At 55.4% G+C, this 14,717-nt stretch overlaps 1 protein-coding gene across 2 annotated transcripts in view; it reads left to right on the plus strand.

Annotated features, from left to right (window-relative positions):
* LOC139373851 (valyl-tRNA synthetase 2, mitochondrial) overlaps positions 1 to 14,717 on the plus strand; it is a 41,342-nt gene that overhangs the window by 24,843 nt on the left and 1,782 nt on the right. For both annotated transcript variants that reach the window (XM_071114935.1, XM_071114934.1), the window contains exons 25-29: positions 10,583 to 10,735; positions 10,902 to 11,162; positions 13,255 to 13,366; positions 13,991 to 14,193; positions 14,280 to 14,429. In XM_071114935.1, the coding sequence (XP_070971036.1) occupies positions 10,583 to 10,735; positions 10,902 to 11,162; positions 13,255 to 13,366; positions 13,991 to 14,193; positions 14,280 to 14,429 (879 nt within the window). The remainder of the gene's footprint in view (positions 1 to 10,582; positions 10,736 to 10,901; positions 11,163 to 13,254; positions 13,367 to 13,990; positions 14,194 to 14,279; positions 14,430 to 14,717) is intronic.

Genomic DNA, 14,717 nt, shown 5'->3' on the forward strand with positions numbered 1-14,717 from the left:
CCCTGCTGCCCCTACACTCCAACCACTAGGCTACCCTGCTGCCCCTACACTCTAACCACTAGGCTACCCTGCCGCCCCTACACTCCAACCACTAGGCTACCCTGCTGCCCCTACACTCTAACCACTAGGCTACCCTGCCGCCTCTACACTCCAACCACTAGGCTACCCTGCCGCCTCTACACTCTAACCACTAGGCTACCCTGCCGCCCCTACACTCTAACCACTAGGCTACCCTGCCGCCCCTCCACTCTAACCACTAGGCTACCCTGCCGCCTCCACACTCTAACCACTAGGCTACCCTGCCGCCTCTACACTCTAACCACTAGGCTACCCTGCCGCCCCTCCACTCTAACCACTAGGCTACCCTGCCGCCCCTCCACTCTAACCACTAGGCTACCCTGCCGCCCCTACACTCTAACCACTAGGCTACCCTGCCGCCCCTCCACTCTAACCACTAGGCTACCCTGCCACCCCTACACTCTAACCACTAGGCTACCCTGCCGCCCCTACACTCCAACCACTAGGCTACCATGCTGCCCCTACACTCTAACCACTAGGCTACCCTGCTGCCCCTACACTCCAACCACTAGGCTACCCTGCTGCCCCTACACTCCAACCACTAGGCTACCCTGCTGCCCCTACACTCTAACCACTAGGCTACCCTGCCGCCCCTACACTCCAACCACTAGGCTACCCTGCTGCCCCTACACTCTAACCACTAGGCTACCCTGCCGCCTCTACACTCCAACCACTAGGCTACCCTGCCGCCTCTACACTCTAACCACTAGGCTACCCTGCCGCCCCTACACTCTAACCACTAGGCTACCCTGCAGCCCGTACACTCTAACAACTAGGCTACCCTGCCGCCCCTCCACTCTAACCACTAGGCTACCCTGCCGCCCCTACACTCTAACCACTAGGCTACCCTGCCGCCCCTACACTCTAACCACTAGGCTACCCTGCCGCCCCTACACTCCAACCACTAGGCTACCCTGCTGCCCCTACACTCTAACCACTAGGCTACCCTGCCGCCCCTACACTCCAACCACTAGGCTACCCTGCTGCCCCTACACTCTAACCACTAGGCTACCCTGCTGCCCCTACACTCCAACCACTAGGCTACCCTGCTGCCCCTACACTCTAACCACTAGGCTACCCTGCCGCCCCTACACTCCAACCACTAGGCTACCCTGCCACCCCTACACTCTAACCACTAGGCTACCCTGCTGCCCCTACACTCCAACCACTAGGCTACCCTGCTGCCCCTACACTCCAACCACTAGGCTACCCTGCTGCCCCTACACTCTAACCACTAGGCTACCCTGCCGCCCCTACACTCCAACCACTAGGCTACCCTGCTGCCCCTACACTCTAACCACTAGGCTACCCTGCCGCCTCTACACTCCAACCACTAGGCTACCCTGCCGCCTCTACACTCTAACCACTAGGCTACCCTGCCGCCCCTACACTCTAACCACTAGGCTACCCTGCCGCCCCTCCACTCTAACCACTAGGCTGCCCTGCCGCCTCCACACTCTAACCACTAGGCTACCCTGCCGCCTCTACACTCTAACCACTAGGCTACCCTGCCGCCCCTCCACTCTAACCACTAGGCTACCCTGCCGCCCCTCCACTCTAACCACTAGGCTACCCTGCCGCCCCTCCACTCTAACCACTAGGCTACCCTGCCGCCCCTACACTCTAACCACTAGGCTACCCTGCCGCCCCTACACTCTAACCACTAGGCTACCCTGCCGCCCCTCCACTCTAACCACTAGGCTACCCTGCCGCCCCTACACTCTAACCACTAGGCTACCCTGCCGCCCCTCCACTCTAACCACTAGGCTATCCTGCCACCCCTACACTCTAACCACTAGGCTACCCTGCCGCCCCTACACTCCAACCACTAGGCTACCATGCTGCCCCTACACTCTAACCACTAGGCTACCCTGCTGCCCCTACACTCCAACCACTAGGCTACCCTGCTGCCCCTACACTCCAACCACTAGGCTACCCTGCTGCCCCTACACTCTAACCACTAGGCTACCCTGCCGCCCCTACACTCCAACCACTAGGCTACCCTGCTGCCCCTACACTCTAACCACTAGGCTACCCTGCCGCCTCTACACTCCAACCACTAGGCTACCCTGCCGCCTCTACACTCTAACCACTAGGCTACCCTGCCGCCCCTACACTCTAACCACTAGGCTACCCTGCCGCCCCTCCACTCTAACCACTAGGCTACCCTGCCGCCCCTACACTCTAACCACTAGGCTACCCTGCCGCCCCTACACTCTAACCACTAGGCTACCCTGCCGCCCCTACACTCTAACCACTAGGCTACCCTGCCGCCCCTACACTCCAACCACTAGGCTACCCTGCTGCCCCTACACTCTAACCACTAGGCTACCCTGCTGCCCCTACACTCCAACCACTAGGCTACCCTGCTGCCCCTACACTCTAACCACTAGGCTACCCTGCCGCCCCTACACTCCAACCACTAGGCTACCCTGCCGCCCCTACACTCTAACCACTAGGCTACCCTGCTGCCCCTACACTCCAACCACTAGGCTACCCTGCTGCCCCTACACTCCAACCACTAGGCTACCCTGCTGCCCCTACACTCTAACCACTAGGCTACCCTGCCGCCCCTACACTCCAACCACTAGGCTACCCTGCTGCCCCTACACTCTAACCACTAGGCTACCCTGCCGCCTCTACACTCCAACCACTAGGCTACCCTGCCGCCTCTACACTCTAACCACTAGGCTACCCTGCCGCCCCTACACTCTAACCACTAGGCTACCCTGCCGCCCCTCCACTCTAACCACTAGGCTGCCCTGCCGCCTCCACACTCTAACCACTAGGCTACCCTGCCGCCTCTACACTCTAACCACTAGGCTACCCTGCCGCCCCTACACTCTAACCACTAGGCTACCCTGCCGCCCCTACACTCTAACCACTAGGCTACCCTGCCGCCCCTACACTCCAACCACTAGGCTACCCTGCTGCCCCTACACTCTAACCACTAGGCTACCATGCTGCCCCTACACTCTAACCACTAGGCTACCCTGCTGCCCCTACACTCCAACCACTAGGCTACCCTGCTGCCCCTACACTCCAACCACTAGGCTACCCTGCTGCCCCTACACTCTAACCACTAGGCTACCATGCTGCCCCTACACTCTAACCACTAGGCTACCCTGCTGCCCCTACACTCCAACCACTAGGCTACCCTGCTGCCCCTACACTCCAACCACTAGGCTACCCTGCTGCCCCTACACTCTAACCACTAGGCTACCCTGCCGCCCCTACACTCCAACCACTAGGCTACCCTGCTGCCCCTACACTCTAACCACTAGGCTACCCTGCCGCCTCTACACTCCAACCACTAGGCTACCCTGCCGCCTCTACACTCTAACCACTAGGCTACCCTGCCGCCCCTACACTCTAACCACTAGGCTACCCTGCCGCCCCTCCACTCTAACCACTAGGCTACCCTGCCGCCCCACACTCTAACCACTGGGCTACCCTGCCGCCTCTACACTCTAACCACTGGGCTACCCTGCCGCCCCTACACTCTAACCACTAGGCTACCCTGCCGCCCCTACACTCTAACCACTAGGCTACCCTGCCGCCCCTACACTCCAACCACTAGGCTACCCTGCTGCCCCTACACTCTAACCACTAGGCTACCATGCTGCCCCTACACTCTAACCACTAGGCTACCCTGCTGCCCCTACACTCCAACCACTAGGCTACCCTGCTGCCCCTACACTCCAACCACTAGGCTACCCTGCTGCCCCTACACTCTAACCACTAGGCTACCCTGCCGCCCCTACACTCCAACCACTAGGCTACCCTGCTGCCCCTACACTCTAACCACTAGGCTACCCTGCCGCCTCTACACTCCAACCACTAGGCTACCCTGCCGCCTCTACACTCTAACCACTAGGCTACCCTGCCGCCCCTACACTCTAACCACTAGGCTACCCTGCCGCCCCTCCACTCTAACCACTAGGCTACCCTGCCGCCCCACACTCTAACCACTGGGCTACCCTGCCGCCTCTACACTCTAACCACTGGGCTACCCTGCCGCCCCTACACTCTAACCACTTGGCTACCCTGCCGCCCCTCCACTCTAACCACTAGGCTACCCTGCCCCCCCTCCACTCTAACCACTAGGCTACCCTGCCGCCCCTCCACTCTAACCACTAGGCTACCCTGCCGCCCCTACACTCTAACCACTAGGCTACCCTGCCGCCCCTACACTCTAACCACTAGGCTACCCTGCCGCCCCTACACTCTAACCACTAGGCTACCCTGCCGCCCCTACACTCTAACCACTAGGCTACCCTGCCGCCTCTCCACTCTAACCACTAGGCTACCCTGCCGCCCCTCCACTCTAACCACTAGGCTACCCTGCCGCCCCTACACTCTAACCACTAGGCTACCCTGCCGCCCCTCCACTCTAACCACTAGGCTACCCTGCCGCCCCTCCACTCTAACCACTAGGCTACCCTGCCGCCCCTACACTCTAACCACTAGGCTACCCTGCCGCCCCTACACTCTAACCACTAGGCTACCCTGCCGCCCCTACACTCTAACCACTAGGCTACCCTGCCGCCCCTACACTCCAACAACTAGGCTACCCTGCTGCCCCTACACTCTAACCACTAGGCTACCCTGCCGCCTCTACACTCCAACCACTAGGCTACCCTGCCGCCTCTACACTCTAACCACTAGGCTACCCTGCCGCCCCTACACTCTAACCACTAGGCTACTCTGCCGCCCCTACACTCTAACCACTAGGCTACCCTGCCGCCCCTACACTCTAACCACTAGGCTACCCTGCCGCCTCCACACTCTAACCACTAGGCTACCCTGCCGCCTCCACACTCTAACCACTAGGCTACCCTGCCGCCTCTACACTCTAACCACTAGGCTACCCTGCCGCCCCTCCACTCTAACCACTAGGCTACCCTGCCGCCCCTCCACTCTAACCACTAGGCTACCCTGCCGCCCCTCCACTCTAACCACTAGGCTACCCTGCCGCCCCTACACTCTAACCACTAGGCTACCCTGCCGCCCCTACACTCCAACCACTAGGCTACCCTGCCGCCCCTACACTCTAACCACTAGGCTACCCTGCCGCCTCTACACTCCAACCACTAGGCTACCCTGCCGCCTCTACACTCTAACCACTAGGCTACCCTGCCGCCCCTACACTCTAACCACTAGGCTACCCTGCCGCCCCTACACTCTAACCACTAGGCTACCCTGCCGCCCCTACACTCTAACCACTAGGCTACCCTGCCGCCTCCACACTCTAACCACTAGGCTACCCTGCCGCCTCCACACTCTAACCACTAGGCTACCCTGCCGCCTCTACACTCTAACCACTAGGCTACCCTGCCGCCCCTCCACTCTAACCACTAGGCTACCCTGCCGCCCCTCCACTCTAACCACTAGGCTCCCCTGCCGCCCCTCCACTCTAACCACTAGGCTACCCTGCCGCCCCTCCACTCTAACCACTAGGCTACCCTGCCGCCCCTCCACTCTAACCACTAGGCTACCCTGCCGCCCCTCCACTCTAACCAATAGGCTACCCTGCCGCCCCTCCACTCTAACCACTAGGCTACCCTGCTGCCCCTACACTCCAACCACTAGGCTACCCTGCTGCCCCTACACTCTAACCACTAGGCTACCCTGCCGCCCCTACACTCCAACCACTAGGCTACCCTGCTGCCCCTACACTCTAACCACTAGGCTACCCTGCCGCCTCTACACTCCAACCACTAGGCTACCCTGCCGCCTCTACACTCTAACCACTAGGCTACCCTGCCGCCCCTACACTCTAACCACTAGGCTACCCTGCCGCCCCTCCACTCTAACCACTAGGCTACCCTGCCGCCCCACACTCTAACCACTGGGCTACCCTGCCGCCTCTACACTCTAACCACTGGGCTACCCTGCCGCCCCTACACTCTAACCACTTGGCTACCCTGCCGCCCCTCCACTCTAACCACTAGGCTACCCTGCCCCCCCTCCACTCTAACCACTAGGCTACCCTGCCGCCCCTCCACTCTAACCACTAGGCTACCCTGCCGCCCCTACACTCTAACCACTAGGCTACCCTGCCGCCCCTACACTCTAACCACTAGGCTACCCTGCCGCCCCTACACTCTAACCACTAGGCTACCCTGCCGCCCCTACACTCTAACCACTAGGCTACCCTGCCGCCCCTCCACTCTAACCACTAGGCTACCCTGCCGCCCCTCCACTCTAACCACTAGGCTACCCTGCCGCCCCTACACTCTAACCACTAGGCTACCCTGCCGCCCCTCCACTCTAACCACTAGGCTACCCTGCCGCCCCTCCACTCTAACCACTAGGCTACCCTGCCGCCCCTACACTCTAACCACTAGGCTACCCTGCCGCCCCTACACTCTAACCACTAGGCTACCCTGCCGCCCCTACACTCTAACCACTAGGCTACCCTGCCGCCCCTACACTCCAACAACTAGGCTACCCTGCTGCCCCTACACTCTAACCACTAGGCTACCCTGCCGCCTCTACACTCCAACCACTAGGCTACCCTGCCGCCTCTACACTCTAACCACTAGGCTACCCTGCCGCCCCTACACTCTAACCACTAGGCTACTCTGCCGCCCCTACACTCTAACCACTAGGCTACCCTGCCGCCCCTACACTCTAACCACTAGGCTACCCTGCCGCCTCCACACTCTAACCACTAGGCTACCCTGCCGCCTCCACACTCTAACCACTAGGCTACCCTGCCGCCTCTACACTCTAACCACTAGGCTACCCTGCCGCCCCTCCACTCTAACCACTAGGCTACCCTGCCGCCCCTCCACTCTAACCACTAGGCTACCCTGCCGCCCCTCCACTCTAACCACTAGGCTACCCTGCCGCCCCTACACTCTAACCACTAGGCTACCCTGCCGCCCCTACACTCCAACCACTAGGCTACCCTGCCGCCCCTACACTCTAACCACTAGGCTACCCTGCCGCCTCTACACTCCAACCACTAGGCTACCCTGCCGCCTCTACACTCTAACCACTAGGCTACCCTGCCGCCCCTACACTCTAACCACTAGGCTACCCTGCCGCCCCTACACTCTAACCACTAGGCTACCCTGCCGCCCCTACACTCTAACCACTAGGCTACCCTGCCGCCTCCACACTCTAACCACTAGGCTACCCTGCCGCCTCCACACTCTAACCACTAGGCTACCCTGCCGCCTCTACACTCTAACCACTAGGCTACCCTGCCACCCCTCCACTCTAACCACTAGGCTACCCTGCCGCCCCTCCACTCTAACCACTAGGCTACCCTGCCGCCCCTCCACTCTAACCACTAGGCTACCCTGCCGCCCCTCCACTCTAACCACTAGGCTACCCTGCCGCCCCTCCACTCTAACCACTAGGCTACCCTGCCGCCCCTCCACTCTAACCAATAGGCTACCCTGCCGCCCCTCCACTCTAACCACTAGGCTACCCTGCCGCCCCTCCACTCTAACCACTAGGCTACCCTGCCGCCCCTACACTCTAACCACTAGGCTACCCTGCCGCCCCTACACTCTAACCACTAGGCTACCCTGCCGCCCCTACACTCTAACCACTAGGCTACCCTGCTGCCCCTACACTCTAACCACTAGGCTACCCTGCCGCCCCTACACTCTAACCACTAGGCTACCCTGCCGCCCCTACACTCCAACCACTAGGCTACCCTGCTGCCCCTACACTCTAACCACTAGGCTACCCTGCTGCCCCTACACTCCAACCACTAGGCTACCTGCCGCCCCTACACTCCAACCACTAGGCTACCCTGCCTCCCCTACACTCTAACCACTAGGCTACCCTGCCGCCCCTACACTCCAACCACTAGGCTACCCTGCCGCCCCTACACTCCTAACCACTAGGCTACCCTGCCGCCTCTACACTCCCAACCACTAGGCTACCCTGCCGCCTCTACACTCTAACCACTAGGCTACCCTGCCGCCCCTACACTCTAACCACTAGGCTACCCTGCCGCCCCTACACTCTAACCACTAGGCTACCCTGCCGCCCCTCCACTCTAACCACTAGGCTACCCTGCCGCCTCCACACTCTAACCACTAGGCTACCCTGCCGCCCCTCCACTCTAACCACTAGGCTACCCTGCCGCCTCTACACTCTAACCACTAGGCTACCCTGCCGCCTCTACACTCTAACCACTAGGCTACCCTGCCGCCTCTACACTCTAACCACTAGGCTTCCCTGCCGCCTCTACACTCTAACCACTAGGCTACCCTGCCGCCTCTACACTCTAACCACTAGGCTACCTTGCCGCCCCATTAAATGAACTGGTTGCAGATAACAGGCTGTGATGACGTAGAGCACATACAAATACCTTACATTCCCATGTAACGAAATTAAAAAATATACAAGTTAAATAGCTTCTCATTTATAACCCTTCTGATAATTTTGTTCCAAAACAAATGGCCCACTCTGGTCTCGGTACGTGTTCTCTAGACAACAGCTCACAGATACAGCCTACCTACACGAAGACATTATTACGGACAAAAGAGAAAGATGACTTCTATTGTCAAAAGGCAGGCGAGCATCGACTCATCGTAACTTATTTCATCTGTAGCCTAGTCAACTGCATGGTTTCCCGAGTCGTAGTGGGAGGACAACACAACATATCGTTGTGTGACTACAAGTTTACTGTGATGTGATGGTTATGATATCAATATTTGCGCATAAAGACATTTCCATCGCCATTTCCTTCATTTTATAGATGCAAAAAAAGATCCCACGGTGTTTAGCGTATTTTGTTTTGAAGACATTTGGAAAGTTTACTGACAAATGTTCTGTTTCCATCAGGCCTGATGTGACATTTTATATCAGACATTTTTACTGGCATAAAAAGGTGGGATGGAAACCTGGTAATAGCTGGAAATATATATTGTAAATATGACTCTCTCTCCCTCCCTCTGTCTCTCTCCCACTCTCTCCTTCCCTCTCTTTCTCTACCTCTGTCTCTCTCCCTCTGTCTCCCTCCCTCTGTCTCTCTCCCACTCTCTCTCTCCCTCCCTCTGTCTCTCTCCCTCTCTCTCCTTCTCTCTCTCTCCCTCCCTCTCTCTCTCTCTCTCTCTCTGTCTCTCTCTCTCTCTCCCTCTCTCTCTGTCTCTCTCTCCTTCTCTCTCTCTCTCTCTCTCTCTCCCTCCCTCTGTCTCTCTCCCTCTCTCTCCATCCCTCTCTCTCCCTCCCTCTGTCTCTCTCCCTCTCTCTCCCTCCCTCTGTCTCTCTCCCTTTCTCTCCCTCCCTCTGTCTCTCTCCCTCTCTCTCCCTCCCTCTGTCTCTCTCCCTCTCTCTCTCTCTCTCTCTCTCCCTCTCTCTCTCTCTCTCTGTCTCTCTCTCTCTCTGTCTCTCTCTCTCTCCCTCCCTCCCTCTCTCTCTCCCACTCTCTCCTTCCCTCTCTTTCTCTACCTCCCTCCGTCTCTCTCCCTCTCTCTCCCTCCCACTCTCTCTCTCCCTCCCACTCTCTCTCTCCCTCCCTCTGTCTCTCTCCCTCTCTCTCTCTCTCTCCCTCTCTCTCTCTCTCTCTCCCTCTCTCTCTCTCTCTCTCTGTCTCTCTCTCTCTCTCTGTCTCTCTCCCTCTCTCTCCTTCTCTCTCTCTCTCTCCCTCCCTCCCTCTCTCTCTCCCACTCTCTCCTTCCCTCTCTTTCTCTACCTCCCTCCGTCTCTCTCCCTCTCTCTCCCTCCCACTCTCTCTCTCCTTCTCTCTCTCTCTCTGTCTCTCTCTCTCTCCCTCCCTCTCTCTCTCTCTGTCTCTCTCCCTCTCTCTCCTTCTCTCTCTCTCTCTCCCTCCCTCCCTCTGTCTCTCTCCCACTCTCTCTCTCTCTCTCTCCCTCCCTCTGTCTCTCTCCCTCTCTCCCTCCCTCTGTCTCCCTCCCTCTGTCTCTCTCCCTATGTCTCTCTCCCTCTCTCTCCCTCCCTCTGTCTCCCTCCCTCTGTCTCTCTCTCTCCCTCCCTCTGTCTCTTTCCCTCTCTCTCCTTCCCTCTGTCTCTCTCCCTCCCTCTGTCTCTTTCCCTCTTTCTCCTTCCCTCTGTCTCTCTCCCTATGTCTCTCTCCCTCTCTCTCCCTCCCTCTGTCTCTTTCCCTCTCTCTCCTTCCCTCTGTCTCTCTCCCTCCCTCTGTCTCTTTCCCTCTTTCTCCTTCCCTCTGTCTCTCTCCCTCCCTCTGTCTCTCTCCTTCTCTCTCTCTCTCCCACTCTCTCTCTCTCTCTCTCCCTCCCTCTGTCTCTCTCCCTCTCTCCCTCCCTCTGTCTCCCTCCCTCTGTCTCTCTCCCTATGTCTCTCTCCCTCTCTCTCCCTCCCTCTGTCTCTTTCCCTCTCTCTCCTTCCCTCTGTCTCTCTCCCTCCCTCTGTCTCTTTCCCTCTTTCTCCTTCCCTCTGTCTCTCTCCCTCCCTCTGTCTCTCTCCTTCTCTCTCTCTCTCCCTCTCTCTCCCTCCCTCTGTCTCTCTCCTTCCCTCTCTTTCTCTACCTTCCTCTATCTCTCTTTCTGTCCAGACCTCTCCTCTGAACAGTATGGACCAGTGGGTTTGTTCTCGGCTCTATAGCACTGTGCTCCAGTGTGAGCAGGGCTTTGAGAGATATGAACTCCACTCTGTTACCACTGCCCTGCACTCCTTCTGGCTGCACAGCCTCTGTGACATCTACCTGGTGAGGAGAATCTGTCATGGACTGTAGTTTAGTAACGGACATCAAGGACTGAGGAGAAACTCTGTCTTCTCTCTAACTGTGTCTTCCCCTGATCTCTACAACTCTTTCTATCTAACTTCCTCTCTCTCTCTCTAACTTCCTCTCTCTCTCTCTGTGTGTGGTGTAGGAGTGCATCAAGCCAGTGCTGAGCCAGGACTCTGGCGCCGGGGCGTTGGGTCTGATCGACACAGTGCACACTGGGAGAGAGAAGCAGGTGGTCAGGGCTGTTCTCTACCACTGTGTGTCTGTCTCTCTGGCCCTCCTCTCTCCCTTCATGCCCTTCCTCACTGAGGAGCTGTGGCAGAGGCTCTACCTTCTCAGGGGAGAGGGTGGTGATAGCGCCGGGGCTAGCTTGTGTCTACAGCCATACCCACAGTCTTCACAACTGGTAAGAGAGTAGTAGGGGGGAAAGAGGGGTCCTAGTCAGTTGCACAACTGAAATGTAAACTCAGCAAAAAAAGAAACGTCCTCACTGTCAACTGGGTTTTATTTTCAGCAAACTTAACATGTGTAAATATTTGTATGAACATAAGATTCAACAACTGAGACGTAAACTGAGACATCCACAGACATGTGACTAACATACATGGAATAATGTGTCCCTGAACAAAGGGGGGGGGGGGTCAAAATCAAAAGTAACAGTCAGGTATCTGGTGTGGCCACCAGCTGCATTAAGTACTGCAGTGCATCTCCTCCTCATAGACTGCTCCAGATTTGACAGTTCTTGCTGTGAGATGTTACCCCAGTCTTCCACCAAGGCACCTGCAAGTTCCCGGACATTTCTGGGGGGGAATGGCCCTAGCCCTCACCCTCCAATCCAACAGGTCCCAGACATGCTCAATGGGATTGAGATCCGGACTCTTCGTTGGCCATGGCAGAACACTGACATTCCTGTCTTGCAGGAAATCACGCACAGAACGGGCAGCATGGCTGGTGTCATTGTCATGCTGGAGGGTGATGTCAGGATGAGCCTGCAGGAAGGGAACCACATGAGGGAGGAAGATGTCTTCCCTGTAACGCACAGCGTTGAGATTGCCTGCAATGACAACAAGCTCAGTCCGATGATGCTGTGACACACCGCCCCAGACCATGACGGACCCTCCACCTCCAAATCGATCCCGCTCCAGAGTACAGGCCTCAGTGTAGCGCTCATTCCTTCGACGATAAACCCGAATCCGAACATCACCCCTGGTGAGACAAAACCGCGACCCGTCAGTGAAGAGCACTTTTTGCCAGTCCTGTCTGGTCCAGCGACGGTGGGTTTGTGCCCATAGGCGACGTTGTTGCCGGTGATGTCTGGTAAGGACCTGCCTTACAACAGGCCTACAAGCCCTCAGTCCAGCCTCTCGCAGCCTATTGCAGACAGTCTGAGCACTGATGGAGGGATTGTGCGTTCCTGGTGTAACTCGGGCAGTTGTTGTTTCCATCCTGTACCTGTCCCGCAGGTGTTATGTTCGGATGTACCGATCCTGTGCAGGTGTTATTACACGTGGTCTGCCACTGCGAGGACGATCAGCTGTCCGTCCTCTCTCCCTGTAGCGCTGTCTTAGGCGTCTCACAGTACGGACATTGCAATTTATTGCCCTGGCCACATCTGCAGTCCTCATGCCTCCTTGCAGCATACCTAAGGCATGTTAACGCAGATGAGCGGGGACCCTGGGCATCTTTCTTTTGGTGTTTTTCAGAGTCAGTAGAAAGGCCTCTTTAGTGTCCTAAGTTGTCATAACTTTGATCTTAATTGCCTACCGTCTGTAAGCTGTTAGTTAGTGTCTTAACGACCGTTCCACAGGTGCATGTTCATTAATTGTTTATGGTTCAATTGAACAAGCATGGGAAACAGTGTTCACACCCTTTAACAATGAAGATCTGTGAAGTTATTTGGATTTTTACGAATTATCTTAGAAAGACAGGGTCCTGAAAAAGGGACGTTTCTTTTTTTGCTGAGTTTATGTAGATACTAATACATACACATGCGCACACACACACACTCACTTTATACCCATTTATGTCCATACTGGTGTGGGGTTTATAGCACTTGTATAGCTATAAAACTACTGACTAGAAAGCTATAGACTTAATGAATTCCTATTGGCTATAGAGCTGTGAGGATCATTAAACTTATGAGGCTTGGACACTTAGGTTCTAAATAGCACATTTGTTTCTAAGATGGTTCTTCGGCTGTCCCCATAGGAGAACCTTTTGAAGAACCCAATTTTGTTTACAGGTAGAACCGTTTTGGATTCCATGTAGAACCCTCTGTGTAAAGGGTTCTACCTGGAACAAAAAAGGGTTCTCTTATGGGAACAGCCGGAGAAACCTTTTTTCTAAGAGTGTACTATGGTAATGTCATTGGTGCTGAGAAACGAATGGTCACATCTGTGGTTTGGGTTTCTCTTCTTCCTTGGTTTTGTTTTTTACCTCTATCTCTCTCTCCCATCTATCTCGCTCCTTCTTGTTATTTCTGCTCAACTTCCTGCCAGGCACACTGGCACTTCCCCCAGGAGGAAGCAGACTTCACTCTGGTCCAGGAAGTGGTGAGAGTAGCCAGGTCCCTCAGGGCCCAGTGTGGCATGACCAAGGAGAAGCCTCACAGTACGTCACTGTCACAACTTAACTCAACTGGATAGAGAAATGTTATGTCTATTGGCCTGGCATTGGATAAGTTGTTGTCTCACAGATTTAGTAGTCGACCACACAGAGATTTGACAGATGAACTATAACGATGCTTCAATGTGACCATTGCATGTTCTACGTGGTTATATAAGCCGAGTTGTAAACTGGAGAGATCCTGATCTAAATCTGATCTATGATATCTAGCATCCCTCTGAAAAACTCATTCTGCCTTGTGAACGTTATAATCATCATGTAAACTGTGTTCTCTCTCTGTCTCCGTCTGAGCATTACAGTAGACTGTATGTGTTAGTTCCAGTGTATTCACCCTGGCAGGGCCATTTCATTCCAACTGTACGTCATAACAGTGTCATCAACATGACAAAGCCTTCTACATATAAGGATTATGTTTCCTATCTGTTCTAGCGTAGGCTGGACAAAAAAACTGATCTAAATATGTTTACGATATGGACCATCTTTCTGTCAGGCTATTTCATGGCATGATTCTCTTTTAAAATGTATATGAATAATATGATCGTAATGATTATTATTAATCATAATCATATATACTCATTAATCATGTATACTAATAAATCGCATTTCCAGTGTGGGCCGTGTGTTCGCCCAGCCAAGCCCAGATCCTGGTCCACTTTGGCCCTGCTGTACGGACCCTGGGCCGAATCACCAAGCTCCACCTCCACTGTCCTCAGGGGGCCGGCTCCCTGTCCTTCCCGTCGGCTCCCCCTCCCCCTAAAGGTAGTGCTGTGGGTGTGGTCGACCACTCCTGTCAGTTACACCTCAATGTTCAGGTAATCATCCGGGCTTCAGTGTAATCTCACAGATTTCTAGAAATGGTGGATTGTAATATGGTACTGAGTTGTTTGCCTTCTTCCAGGGTGGTGTGAATGTGAGCAAACTTAGTCTCCAGCTCTCCCAACGCAGAGAGAAGCTCCTCTCTAAACTGGAACAGTCCCTCTCTCGAACCCGCGTGCCAAACTACTTACAGAAGGTTCCAGAGCGAGTGAGGATAGAGACAGAGAACAAAGTAAGATATAAAAACTGGGAAGTGGGTGCATGAAATGTGGCAAGGGTGTGTGTTTTGTGAGATAAAACGGGCCGATGACAGAATGCCTCACACACTCACTTGCCACAGTCCCCTGTGACCAACACAACAGAATGAGCTATATGGCATGTTGGGAGATCTCCCTGGACGATGGGACTTTTAACTCTCATAGTTTGCTCGTGTTATTGATCCTTGTCTTTTGTAATCATTGCTGATGTTTGTGACGATAAAGTACTACTTGACTCTAGTTTATTTTTTAGTTATTTCACC

This window comes from Oncorhynchus clarkii, chromosome 18 (genome assembly GCF_045791955.1).
Source record: "Oncorhynchus clarkii lewisi isolate Uvic-CL-2024 chromosome 18, UVic_Ocla_1.0, whole genome shotgun sequence".
Lineage (NCBI taxonomy): Eukaryota > Metazoa > Chordata > Actinopteri > Salmoniformes > Salmonidae > Oncorhynchus > Oncorhynchus clarkii.